At 40.8% G+C, this 14,140-nt stretch overlaps 1 protein-coding gene across 1 annotated transcript; it reads right to left on the bottom strand.

Annotated features, from left to right (window-relative positions):
* Positions 1-9,118: 9,118 nt before the first annotated feature.
* On the bottom strand, positions 9,119-12,511 carry LOC124704257 (deoxyhypusine synthase-like). Its single transcript, XM_047236501.1, has 7 exons — positions 12,187-12,511; positions 11,928-12,095; positions 11,310-11,528; positions 10,927-11,010; positions 10,620-10,725; positions 10,320-10,555; positions 9,119-9,441 (listed from the first exon to the last, which is right to left on the bottom strand). Exons 1-7 carry the CDS (start codon positions 12,418-12,420, stop codon positions 9,364-9,366), a joined length of 1,125 nt encoding a protein of 374 aa, XP_047092457.1. The 5' UTR covers positions 12,421-12,511; the 3' UTR covers positions 9,119-9,363.
* Between the last annotated feature and the right edge of the window lie 1,629 nt (positions 12,512-14,140).

Below are 14,140 nucleotides of genomic sequence, written 5' to 3'. Positions count from 1 at the left end.
ATGCACCTGATCACCTGTCTCGTCAAGTTGTTGCTTGAAGAAGAGGTTGTCGATTTCATGCCTCCAGCGCCCAAGTTCCCCACGTATGGTGCCAATTGACAAGGGGTAACCTTATCAATGCCCATAATTATGGACTTGGGTTTTTAGGAAGAAGAGCGCCCGTGAATTCAAAGACCGGTCAGCCAAACTAGATAGCCGACGAAAAATATGATCAAGGGCGAAAGTCGTCGAGATTGTATTATCGAACTAGGGTTACAGGGGTGTTACGGGTTGTGAATCTAGATCCCTTGTCGGTGGCTCCTCCTAGCCCTTACATAGTGGGCTAGGTCTCAGAGTCTACCTTAGGGTCGGTTACATTGCTTATGTCGGTTTACCTGATATGGGGCTAGGCTTCCTATTTTACATAGTCATTGGGCTTCGACTCCGTGCGGTGTTCTTCATGGGATTCTCCTATTCCTTTCGGGATCGCACATACCCATGTTAGTCAAGCCTATTATCTATAATCATGTAATTATATTTTTTTGTGAGTTATTTACTAGTGGCATAGGGGTTTGGGAGTACGCCGCTAGTATCTCAACTACTAATGACATACATGGTGGGTAAGCCACTAGTAACCACTTACCAGTGGCGTGGTACTAATGCCATACCTGGGTACACCACCAATAATGCATTTGGGTACGCCATTAGTAGGCTTATTCCTATTAGTGTACGTCCCGTGTTGACGTTTCAAGATATTTGATGACAGACGGTGATTCACATCAAACATATATTTATGACCTTCTTTGGGGCCCCATCTTAGTGTGTTTTGGTGGAGCAACTGGGACATATATATACAATGCACCCAAAAGTTCTTAGATGGGAGATATTTGGTTCTTTTCCATGAATCAATTGTATTGGGGAAGATGTATGCTAACTTGTTGATCTAATGCAAAGTAATGTTTCCGCATGCGAAATAGCATGGTCCCAGGCATATGTTGGGAGAGTTGACTTCATAAGTAATGGCCTTGCTATTAACCGGAGCCATTTGATTAGTGATTCTGCAAGGCTTTTTTTGTATGAACATGTGATAGAGTATGTTCAACACTTATTCCAACAGAGATGCAATAGTTATTGATTTTTTCGATGTAAATTCAACATCATTGTCCAAGCGTATGGTGTTAATCGTGTAATCTGAAAATTGTGTCTGTAACTTGGGTTATATGTACCAATAAACGAGCAAACGGTAGGTTGTGTGTTGATAACAATGTGACATGTGACCATCTAGTTGACGCATCAAATGAAACTACAAAAATCTAAATGGTCCGCTTGTTGGATGAACGGGTCCACATATATCTTCTTGTAGGCTCTTATGCGCTCTAGAAATTAAAGCAAGGGATTCATAACCCATTAGCTGATGATGGTCGCACAATAAATTTCCCTTGAGGACATGAAATGCATGTAAATTCATTTGATTGAAGAACTTTCTGGTCCTTCAACATATACCCACATAAATTATTAATTTATCTTTCACATCATTATTGACCCAGGATGGCATAACCGGTCATGCATTTTAAAAAAATGTGATGGCTTGAGAACTTATGGCCAGCCACCATTATGATTCCTTTCTGCTGAGAAGCATGTAGTATAAGTCAGGAAATAATGCTGGCAATTTTTCCAAACACGTGGTGCGGTGACCCAGCATACCACTTCATGTTGTAGTATACAAGTCCTTGATATGATATTCATGAAGGAGCTTCTTCACAAATATCACATCCCTTAGAGTGGTACAACAGAAACATTGCAGGTCATAACACTCCATATATTATTACAAATATGGTTCTTAACAAGTTGGCATTCTCACAGGTCCGATGAGAATACCCTAAGATCTTACTTAAGTGTCATTACAACTTCAAACTAAAGTAGACATGACGAGCTCACCAACTTATTTAAGTAAGTCACTATGCTACTCGGCTCCGAGATGTCTAACGTAGGTCTCTACTTCTCCGCCTCCGTGTCATCCGCTCCGTAGACTATCCCAGAGTCCACGTCTTCAACTCCTCCTGAAAGGTCTGGCTCCTCGTAGAACAACTCATAGTCCCCTTCTGGTGCTCCGGTGCAGGCCTCCTCTTCGGTGTCACAGTCTAGCAAGGGTGTCGAAAGAAAGTGAGTACAGAGGTACTCAGCAAGTTCAAAAGATAAAAGGTGTTTGATGCACTAGCTATGACCATTGATCGAAAATCTCAGGTCCATGCATGTTTCGCAAACATTTCTTCAAAAGGTTTATTTTATTCTGGAAACGATGCCCGCCAGTCTTCACAGGTTGACCAGAACTTCACGGAGTTCCTTTCCTGCCGCGTTCGTAGTTTCCTTCCCGGAACAGGAAGTGACAACCACAATTCAATACACTCTGCAGAGGTGCGTTACTTTTTTCCATAACATAACTTATCCTTGTTGCCAACCGGGCGTACCTTCCCATCCACACTTCCTTGGTGTGAGGCCCAATATAAGAACCAAGCCAATCACTGCCTTCTCCGCGACCCTGCATACCCACCCTTTTGTCCATCCGCACATCCCTGGTAGACATCTCCCGATCATACAACATTACCCACGATGTACTATGGACAATCCATCATAGACGGTAGATCACACTCATCCTCAAGGATGGGGATTTAAAGGATTTCCCAACCACTACAGTATTCTCGCAACACCAAGCCAGGCCCTATCAAGTCTGTTGATATGCAGAAGGAAAAAGATACAGCTGACTTCCCAGATCCATTATAGATCTTATGGTTAACGCGATATGTACGGCGCTAGAATCTCTAGATGACATTGGTGATTAGTCCTAGATGATAGAACCCTTGCAATGGAACCTCCACCATCAACACATACCATGGTTCCATTGCCCACCACATAGTCATATTCATAATTGGAAAAGTAACATATTATTTTCAATGTAGGAGTGATAAGTATATTGCTTTGCGAGTAAATTGATAGAAAATAATCAATATGAGATGAGCAAGAGTGAACTTGCCTGGAGACTGCGAGATAGTGCAGTTCGAGGGTTTCGATGAAACCTGGACCTCGGGTTCTGAAAAGAAGCATCATTGTCTGATAAGGACAATGTTATAAAATCCAAATGATATATGCATGATGGATTTGTTTTTGGTTGAATCCCTTTCCCCGGAGTATTTCTTAAGATTTGTGTGATTAAAACGTAATTGGAATATTTATTCCTTAAGTAATAATTTATTATACTTTGATATTATTATGATGAGGATTTTCCTCAAAAGAAAGGATTTAGAATATTAGGATTTCTCCTTTTGAAAATATTTGATTTAGCAAATATTTAAAGTCATTTGGAAATTTCCTTGATTTTTATATCAAAGGAAAATTTCAAATCTTAAATTCCAATTTGGAATTTATTTCAAATTTCCAAAATTTAAATTTAAATTGTTTATTTTACTTTATATTTTATTATTTTTCTTGATATTTTGGAGTTATCCTGAATTTATTTGCAATTTTTAAAGTGGAAGAGTTAAATTTAAAATTGAAATGGTTTAAATCCTAATGTAAAAGGACTAAACTGCACCTGCGCCCACTGGTCAGCCCACCAGGGACTGGACCAGACCGGTTCGGCCCAGATCGACCGAGTTGGTCCACTTTCCCCTCTCTCTCTCTCTCTCACGCACGAACCCTAACCCTAACCTCTCGCGACGCTCTGGCGACTCGCGTCGCCGCAGCAGTCGCCACCACACTCCGGCCAGCTCCGGCGTCGCCTGACCTCGCCGCCGGTGGCAAACGATTCCCCTTGCAATGCTCCACCTTTCTATCCACGTAGATTCGAATCTCGCTGCCTCCTTCTCCAGATCGCCATCTCACTGCATCTATGGTTCGATCGAATCCAACGGTTCCTCGTCGATCCACGGCTTTCGGCGCGATGAGGCCGCTGCCGTCAACAAGTCGTATTCCTGGAGATTGACTTGGTGCGGTTGGTGCTGTGGCGCCACCTGTGTCATCGTCTCCAGGCTTGCTGGTGCCTTTGGTGATGTTGGCTTTGTCGGTGTAACGCCGACGACTTCCCTGGGATTGCAGCTATTGCGGCCGCGCGAGCACTGCCTCGCCATGCCGTAGCCTCTGCTCCCAGGCGCAAGGTAAGGTTTTCTCCTTCTCCTTTCTCTGCTCACCTCCATTGATTTGTCTTGCTCTTCTTCTTCCCATGCTTCCTGATGATCAATAGATCATGCAGGAATGCTCCTCCTGTGTTACTGTGTTTGATTCTCCTCTATCTGGCTTGCCCTGGCCAGATGTTGCCATTACTGACCACTGGCAATGTCATGCCATTACTTGTGCTGCTCCTTTGCTGCTGTTGTTGCTCTGTATGGCTTGCCATGTGCATTGCTGGTGCTTGCTACTCCCTCCGTCCCGATTTAATTAACTTGGGGGAGGAAGACGTTTCACAATTGTAATTTTACAATCCAGTCCTACATATTTCCCAGATCTGATCGCTCAGTCCACGATCCATTCTCCGTCTAGATCGCCAGCTCGATCCAGATCGCCAGCTGCTCGCCTGGCTGAGGCGCGCGTCGGATCCAGATCGCCTCCGCCTACCGCCTCTGCTCCTGGTCAACCGGGGCATGGAGATTGCCAGCTCCATCCAGCGCCTCCGCCTACCGCCTCTGCTCCTGGTCAACCGGGGCATGGAGATTGAGATGTGCTGGAGATGGTGGGGAGGAGGAGAAGGAAGTGGGGATCGGTGGAGACGCGTGGGTAGAAGGTGGCGTCAGAGAGGAGGAGGAGAAGGGGACGCCGGCGACGGGGACGAGGTCGCCACGCGAGGAGTGGATGGGGACGGGTTACGACTCGCTGTGTGCGTGGACTGGACGCGGGCACGTGGTTGTGACTCGGGTCAAGCGGCGGGGACAGGCGGGTAGCAGTTAAAAAATGATAGGGGGTTTTGCGTAAAATTACCGCCGAGTTAATTAAATCGGGACGGAGGGAGTATGTGCCTATCTTGCTCCTACTCCTTTCAGTTCATCTGGTGTTCCTATGCACACCATTTGCTTAAGATTTGCTTGTGTTGGCATGCTATAATTGATGTATGTGCTTTCTTGCTAGGTTGTACTGATCCTAATTGCTCCCATGGTTCCTTCTGGAGCATGTGATGCTATTGATTGCCATGTTACTCTACTGCTAGGCTATGTTGTTGCGTAATTGAAGCATTAGCCATTGGCTAAGCTTCCCAGTACTTGATGGTCACCGATTGGTGAACTAGGATGCCTACTGGTATATGGTCATTTAGTATATGTGCCTTGTGGTGCTACTGGTGCTATGCCAGTGACACTTGTGTATGCCCTGTAAACGATTTATGATGCTCTTGCTTGCAGTGTTTACCTCACAAACAATATTTGATAGCTTGGTTTGCTTTACTGAAGCATTGGCTTCAATAAGATAACCTGTACATGTCATGTTGTTGCTTTGTGATGGTTTACAGTCAAATATACTTGATGAACCATGTTTTGGTAATGATTTAGTTGGATTAAAGGATGCTTATATGATTTCCATGATGAATTGGAATTAAATACATGTCTGAACCTCTTTAGGTAATGAGGGCTTGCTTGCTTGTGTGACTTGCTTGCTTGATTAGCTTGTGTTGTGGCCTCAGTAGCTTGCTACTGACATTGGTTGCAAGTAAATTGGCTAACTGGTTGGTTTTATGAAAATAATAATATCCATAGTTGGGAATCATGTATATGAATGCCCTGTGGTAATCTTTTGATGAAAAATAGGTCTTACTGATGGTTTGAACACCATGTGGTGCTAGGTAATTTAGTTGGTCACTAGGTCTGGTTTGTCTAGCTACTTTGGATAGCTGGGTACTTGGGTTTACTTGTGCATGTACAATTACTAGATTCACTAGCACTAGTATCTGGCCTCTTTCTTACCAGCATCACTTGGTCTATACCAAGTGATGACTAACCCTATGGAGCATCTGCTCCACACCAAGTGTGTGTATGAGCATGCTTATGATGGATTGGATCCTTGGATCCTCTCCAGTTATGAGTTATACCTTGCTCCAGCTCCTAGATGGTTTCTTTTTGTTGATGAAGTGCTTTTGCTAGTTGATTTGATCAACTGGCCTTCACCCCTAGCTCCTGGATGATCTTGCTCTATGTCACCATGATCTACTGCTTGGTTTATCCTGGTTTGGTTTGGGTTGGAGGGATTAACTAGATAAATGTGACTACCATGGTGTTCTTACTGGTGATCTTGATGTTCCTGTGAAGTTCATATCTATCTTGTTACTGTGCTATTTATAGCATCAGGTGATGCTTTTCTTGGTCGACAACACACCCATGGCTGTGTGATGTGGTGTCCTGCCCTGGTTTCACCATGGTGTGTGATGGGGAAAAGATCTATGCCTTGCTTTGCTTTGGTTGGGACTTGATCCCCCAACCAATGCTTACTTGGTCCATTCTCATTATTTTCACTGTCCAAGTGGCCTTGCCACTTGTTACTGGACAATCTGGTTCCTTTTCTTTATATATTGCATGTTTCAATTTGATCAAGGAATGGAGAAGATCAAATGAAGATTTTAGAAGACTAAGTGTAGGAAAAATATTCCATGTTGTAATCTTCTTTTTATTTACTTATTTCTGGTTTGTATTTGTTCCTATATATTGTAATATAAAAGAATTATGTAAAGACAATGTAATATGTGTGTTAAATCAATAAAGCTCAAGTTTTTCTTATGAGCTATTTGTAATTCTTATAATTCATTTATGAATTGTGTTGTATAAATGTTATATTGTTTTGAGTTATGAATTATGAATTCATTTGAATTATTGTTTAATTATATTCATATTTGTTTGGAATTCAAATTCAAATGCCAATTCAAATGCCTCTCCAAAACCCTAGTTTCAAAAGAGATCATGTCAAAATTTATAGCACTCTCACTACTCTAACCCTAATAGCAACGAGAGAGAAGCCTCAACCCCTCTTAGGTTTTATGCAATTAAGCGCGAAAATTTCCCCCGTTTTGCGATGAAATGCACAACCCTTTTCTAAATCTACCCCGCATTTGTCCTAAGTTCTGGGATGTTACACGTGGTTTATCTCCGAGGATATTTTTGTAATGTTGAGATACTCTAAGTTGTACTCGCATATTGTCTTAGTGTGATACCATTTAAGCAGATATCTTTAAAACTCAACAAATTGGTTGGGACTTTTTGGAGTACAATGCTTCATTTGTGTTTATCTTTGTTCCACAAGGTAATATGATTACGGCTCTTCGTGGGTCGTCAATTTATTTTACACTTCTAGAGATTGTATTAGCAACTGCATCATATACCACTAGGTATGAGAAATACACTTTACTCTTTGGTATGGCTTGATTGTTGCACTTTCTACAAGACATATATCATCTTCATTTAGAAGATCGTGATCCATATGATTATCTATACACTTCAAAAGAAAATACTAGTAAACATTAGTGTATGGAAATGGATTTGTGCAATTGTGAAAGATTACATGCGGGAGCACTAAACAATAAAACTTATGGTAATTTGTATAATAAAGAAAGCAAATACCATGCTTTATTTCCTATTACAGTTAAGATACATTTATTGTGATATGAAGTAACAAGCAACAACGAGGTAAATTATTCTTGTGTGAGGAAATCAGAGACATCCAAATGAGTTACGTCATGGCTTCCATGTTCTTCAAAAGATGTCGTGCAAACACCATATGTACCATCACCATTGCCGTTTGCAAAGTTGGTCTATATACGTTTGTGCTTCTTCTCAAGTGATTGTTGATAGAGATCAACAAGGTATTTTGGTGTACGATGGTTATGTGCCCAATGGTTTCCTCCTCCACAACGGTTCCTTGCATGCTCAGTTTTATCCATTTTACCTTTTTCTTTGTCTCTCGCTTCTCGGACCTGTTCTGATGCCTAGCTGTGTTCTAGAAATGAACACCATAATTTCCTCTACCATGCCCTCGTCCGTATTCATATCCAGGACCACAACCTCGACCACAACTATAGCCACATCCACATCCTCTATTGTGATTATCATATCTTGTCACATTCTCTTTAGGGAATGGACTAGAACCACTTGGACGTGGCTTATGGCTTTTCATTAGAGGCTCATTATTTTTTTCAGCCACCATTAACAAGAAATAAGTTCAAAATATTTCTTGAACCCTTTCTCACGGTATTGTTGCTGAAGCAACACATTTGAGGAGTGGAATGTAGAGTATGTTTTCTCTACAATTTCCTCATCGGTGACTTTTTGTCCATATAATATTAATTGTGAAGTGATTATAAACATGGCTAAAATGTATTCAGAAACACTTTAATAATCTTGCAGCCTTAGGTGCAACCAATCATAATGAGCTTTAGGGAGAATCATTGTTTTCTAGTGATCATACCTTTCTTCCAACTTGTTCCAACGAACAAGTGGATATTCATGTAAGGTATTCAGACTTTGAACCTTCATGGAGGTGGCATCAAATAAAGATCATACCCTTAGTTTTATTTTATCTAGATTCTTCATTTTCTTCTTTGATTGTTTCACCAAGCCCATTGACATTCAAGGGAATTTCGGCATATAGTACCCATGGCAAGTAGTTCTTGCCAGTAATGCCCAAAGCCACAAAATCAATTTTGGAAAGATTTTAAATAGAGAACTACAATATTCAAAATGTAAAATATAAATCGCACTAATACTATTGTGTACAAATAAAGAGTGGTCAGAATATTATCCCTGCCGCTGATAAAAAAGGACATGATGTTCATGACAATGAGATGATCGTGATAGTAACGTGTTATATAATAACTACTCCCTCCGTCCCAAAATGTAAGGCGTCTAAGGATTAGTTAAAAGTCAAAAAAATTTAAGTTTGACCAAATTTATATACAAAAATATAAACATTTACAATACTAAATCAGTATCAATAGATTCACCATAAAGTATATTTTCTTAATGTGTCCATTAGATATTGTAGATGTAAATATTTTTCTCTAAATATTTGGTGAAAGTTAGAAAGGTTTGGCTTTTAACTAATTCTTAGACGCCTTACATTTTTGGGACGGAGGGAGTACTAATTAAATGTCGGAACATTCCAAAAGCGGAGGTAGTGAGAAACGAAACTTGATCATCTTATTTATATCCTCTCAATGCGTACAAAGTCATCCACATATAGCCATGGGATGATTTATTTTGTAAGAGTTACACAGATATATGAAAGAGTGTTAACACTAGTAATGCCACATGGGTTATAGCTTTGATTACATTGAGGTTATAGGCATCCACATAAAAAGGAATATCATAGCAAACAACATATTGATCAACGTCCTCATTTCGCCGCCAGGAATTCGATGGTTCATTCCAGGCCATGAAATTTACGGGCAAATGTTGCGGCGACAACTAAAGGGAAAGCAATGGTTGCATCGCAGTGGACCTACATTTCCAAAAGCTGACACGTTAGGTTGCAGTAACAATCATCCAATAGGATATGTTGACAGCAGATCGTGTGGAGCACGAGCTACACATAGCTCGTTTTTTGAACTATACAGAAACTGCATTTTGAGGTTTCAAAAAAATTCTAGATCTAGAAAATAGTGTACTCTACGAACCTGAAAAAGTCACAACTCGAAATACCCGTATTTTGAGCTGCACAAAACTAACAAAATCTGGCATATAAAGTTGTGAAACAGTGCAAAATTTCAATCCTCCAAATTCTACCAGATTTTGTCATTTTTGGTAAGCCCTGAATATAAGGTATTTTGGATTGGGATTTTGTATGTTTGTAGACTCTATCATTATCTATATTAAGGATTTTTGTTTAGAATTTTTTGAAACCGTGAAATGAGTTTTTCAAATTTTGAAAAAGCTAGCTCCATGTAGCTCACTGTGGCGGTGCCAGCATGGTCGAAATGTGGGGCGGCCTCACCCTAAGATTTAGCCTAGCGCATACGTATTTCATAGAAAATAAGGTAAAAGTACGTAACCCAAATCAGGTCTACCCCACCCTAGTAAAATGGGCTAGATTCGCCGCTAGCTCGATCTCTAAAACAAATTTCTGATGTAGATATCATTGCACAACACTATTCTGCAATGCAAAACAGGTGCCTAGCAAACTGATAAATCAAGACAGCTTGGAAATCAGAAGCCAGGTCAAGATCATGAGTGGATTTTCTTTGCAAACCAATTGCAATATAAATCTGCATGTCCAATTATTTATATATATGTGGAACTTTTTAGTACTAGAGTCTAGCCGTATACAAACCACAAAAATAAAAATAAAAATCTGAAACCAGTGATGGTGTGTATATATACCTTTACAGGTTTTGCCGAACCATTGATCTTTCCCCATGAAACTGCTTCATCCGGATGTGCTCCTGAATCACTACCATCATACTCTTGAGCTGTGTTGATGTAGACTGCATAATCTGTACCATTGCGGAGCATATTGGCATTGCATATATGATGCTTTGGAAGGCCTCCACCAAGAATTATAGCCCCTGTCTTCCTTGGGGTTGCATTAATTGCTTCGCAATCCATCATCCTTACATCTGCAGAAAACATCAGGATTTGAAAATACAAACACATCGAGAGAGAAATTACAGTGGAACTTACCTTGCACAATGTCAATAATAAGACCAGGATTTTTAACTGCATGGCAAAACAACATGTCTCCAATTGATCCATCAGTCAATGCTGGGCAGAATACAGGGATATTGTTCTGGTCAATTTTAACGAGTCAGCACAGTGTAACTTCAGTCTTGCATGAAAACAAAAACAGGTGTATTCATTATTGTTCCTCACCAAGAAACCAAAGTTTATTTATTTATTTACAGAGAGTTTTGTGTGATCGACGTTTACATAGGCATGTAGATCTTTTGACCATTTGTAAGAAACTTATGTGTAGTCAAAAGCATATTACCTTCTGTGCCCAGTAAAGGAAGGAGCTTTCATCATTTATTTCTTTGCCGAGGCGAGCAATCACCTTTGATGGTGTCCAAACATTCTGCAAATAATAAGATATAGAAGAAGATAAGCAAAACATTAAGATGATGGACAATGTATATAGACTGAAGAATTGTTTCCATTGACTAGGGAACTGCTTCCAACAAATAGTTTTTTCCATAACATTGAAAAATATTTCAGCTAACTGCTTAAAAATGATATGATGGTGTTTCCAAATTAGTGGGGAGATTTGGTCATGGCATATACAGAAACACTTTTCGAACATTTTAAATGATATAAAAATTATTTTATTATTGAAACATGTTGTTGCCAATCTCATGAGCCGATAGAAGTAACTACCTTAGTAGATTGTTCCAGTAGCATCTTGTCAAGGAGCGGCATGATCCATTTTTCAAACTTGCAATAGTTATTGTTGGGCATCAACAGATTTCCTATCCGGTTCAGCCCTTTTGAGTGCAGCATTGTTCCAGATAGAGAAAAATCACCTCGGTACATTGGTGCGAGGCATTTTATGAGATCTTCCTCTATGCCCCCGGCAGTCGTAACAATAACATCCACCTGAAGAACACATATTTTTTGTTCAAAATTAATTAGCTATGGATTTGGAAATTAGTCGTCAATATGCACTGTTAGTAGTTACTAGGTAACTGGAGATATTTTGGTACTTTTTAGGATTCTTATGATAACCGGAGCAAACGTTTATATGCCTCTTGAGTTATACCTTCGAGTCACCGGTCCACGTATATGCTTCTTGTGCTATACCTCCGAGTCTACACATGTTGACTTATCTTTCCCGTTATACGTGCGAGGGCTGTTTTGAAGTGTATAAGTGGATTGTACTGTTTCTTTATATCAGTTCGGATTTTTGATTGCTTTGACTAGTGCATGAAGTTTGATAATTTAAACTTATTTTGTTTTCGATTTTTTTTTTTTGAGATAGAGAGTTGGAGTATTCACCAGGTGATGCTGAACTAGAAACCGGATCACATCCCGTATACCAGAAGACACGAGGTTTGAAGTGAAACCAAGAAATATCTTGCACTTGACAGATTCTCTGTATTTCGGGTCCAGCTCAGCTTTGTCACAGTCCTCTCTTGGTTTCTCGTGCGACAGCCTCCAATCCAACTTCAAAGCAGCCAAAAATACAGTGCAGGAAGAGTTAGTTTGTCAGTTGGTAAAACCATTAGGAGAATTAGCTAGTACTTGTAAGGGTTACCATCTGGTTGACGACGTCGATGGCGTCGCCGAGGTGGGACGCCTGGAACCCAGTGGTGGCGAGCGAACGGAGCAGCCCGGCAAGGCCAAGGCCGGCGTCGTTGAAGTCGGCGCCGGCGATCTTCGTGCACAGCGAGTCGTCCAGGGACTCGGACTGCTTGAACAGGATGGCGCGCACGTCCTTCAATGCTGCCGCACTGCGTTCTCCACCGTTGACGTCTCCATTGGCAGCCATCTCCTCCGAACCCGAGCAGCTGCTTCGCGAGAAACAAGCTTGAGCGAGAAAACAGAAGCTAACCAGGTTGTGCGCCGCGCGCTGTGTGCTTCCGGCCGAACGTCTCCTCCCTTTTAACCTTGCGAAACGCTGCGCCAGGATGCCAGGAATGCTCCACGTACACGTGCTCCGTATCTGTAATTCTTATCCTTTCCAGAAACACATGGTGTGAAATATCTGTAATTCTTTATCGGAAAAATATATATCTGTAATTCTTACTACTTTGGGATTTAGTAGACCGACAGGGCCAGAAACAGAAACGCTAGGGCCGGAATCTGGGCACGTCGCGGTCACGCGTGTTTCGTGGGAGCACTTGGGTGGGCGCCGGGTCGGTGTTGCCATGTCGGTCTCATGCAAAAAGTAGTGATCTATAAATGTATAATAATGGTGCGTTCTACTATATCCCAAAGTAGTGAGATTTCGATATTTGGCCGTTGTGGCCTAGCTATCAACGATACTGTAGTCCTCCACTAAAAATCTTCCTAATGAACACATGGTGTGAAGCCAAGGGTACTGCTAGGGAATCGGCTACTAGATGGATCCACTATATTTTCGGTCTGGATTCCTTGATCGAAAGCATTCCTTGATCGATGGAAGCACACTATTTTTTCAGTGTGAATTCCTTAGCGATATGTGATGCGACAGAAACAAACTTCAGTCTCATAACAATACTTCACAAAGGAAATATGTGGAAGCACAACACATGAAGCACGATACAATGAATAAATTAGTTTGATTTCGTAAAACCTTGTAAAACACTATTAGAACAACAACTAATGAATGATCTCACATGCGCTGCAAGCTCCTATTTGTCAATAAGGCACCTACGATCCTCGCCGCGGTGCACTCGACAATATTGCATCATCACTGGCTATAACAACAAAAATCAGGTTAAACAAAATTATATCTACCCCAATTAAGGTGTGCCGAAGATCTCCGGGGTTTTCTCACCTTCTTTTTGCCGATGATACTTTGTTCTTTAGAGCTACTGAAAAGCAGGCTCGGCGTGTGAAGAACATAATTGGATACATATGCCTCATGAACTGGTCAGTTGATCAACCCTACTAAATGTTGTATCCTTTTTTATTAGTGCTTCTTGTCCATGGGATACTCTAGGAGCTGGCACGCCGCACCCGTTGTGGTGACTTTTTTCTGTATATAGTCGGTTTAAACGTTGGCATTGACTTAATTAATTGCAAGATGCAAGAAAAGTTTGGCAATACAAGAGACACTAGTTTCTAGCCTACACTACTACTGGCGTGTACTGCACAAAATTGGTTTAGAATGAAGAGGCAACCGACAAAAACACGTTATATAAATTTGAGAGGAGATAGTAAATAAAACACCCCTTGAATTGTAGAAATAGCAGTGGTACAACTACCACAAACCTGTAAAACACAGTGAAACAAAGTATAATCTAAACTCCAAACATTACAGCCTCCTTCTATTAAAGCATAGTAACCTAAAAGTGTTCCAGTTATACATTAAAATATTGTAGTGTGGGCGTATTAATATTTTGTTCCACATCTCATGTATTGGAAGACCTGTTGCTAAATATGCAATAGCCTGCAAGCTTGACCGGAGGCCAATCGATGTTTTACCATCAGAATATTACTCAAAGGTTGAAAGCATGAAATATGTTATTTGACAGTGATAAGAAAAGCATAAGAATATATCAACC

The sequence above is a fragment of the Lolium rigidum genome, chromosome 3 (assembly GCF_022539505.1).
Source record: "Lolium rigidum isolate FL_2022 chromosome 3, APGP_CSIRO_Lrig_0.1, whole genome shotgun sequence".
NCBI lineage: Eukaryota > Viridiplantae > Streptophyta > Magnoliopsida > Poales > Poaceae > Lolium > Lolium rigidum.
The sequence above is the reverse complement of the archived record's forward strand: the minus strand, read 5'-3'. Positions and strand labels throughout refer to the sequence as shown.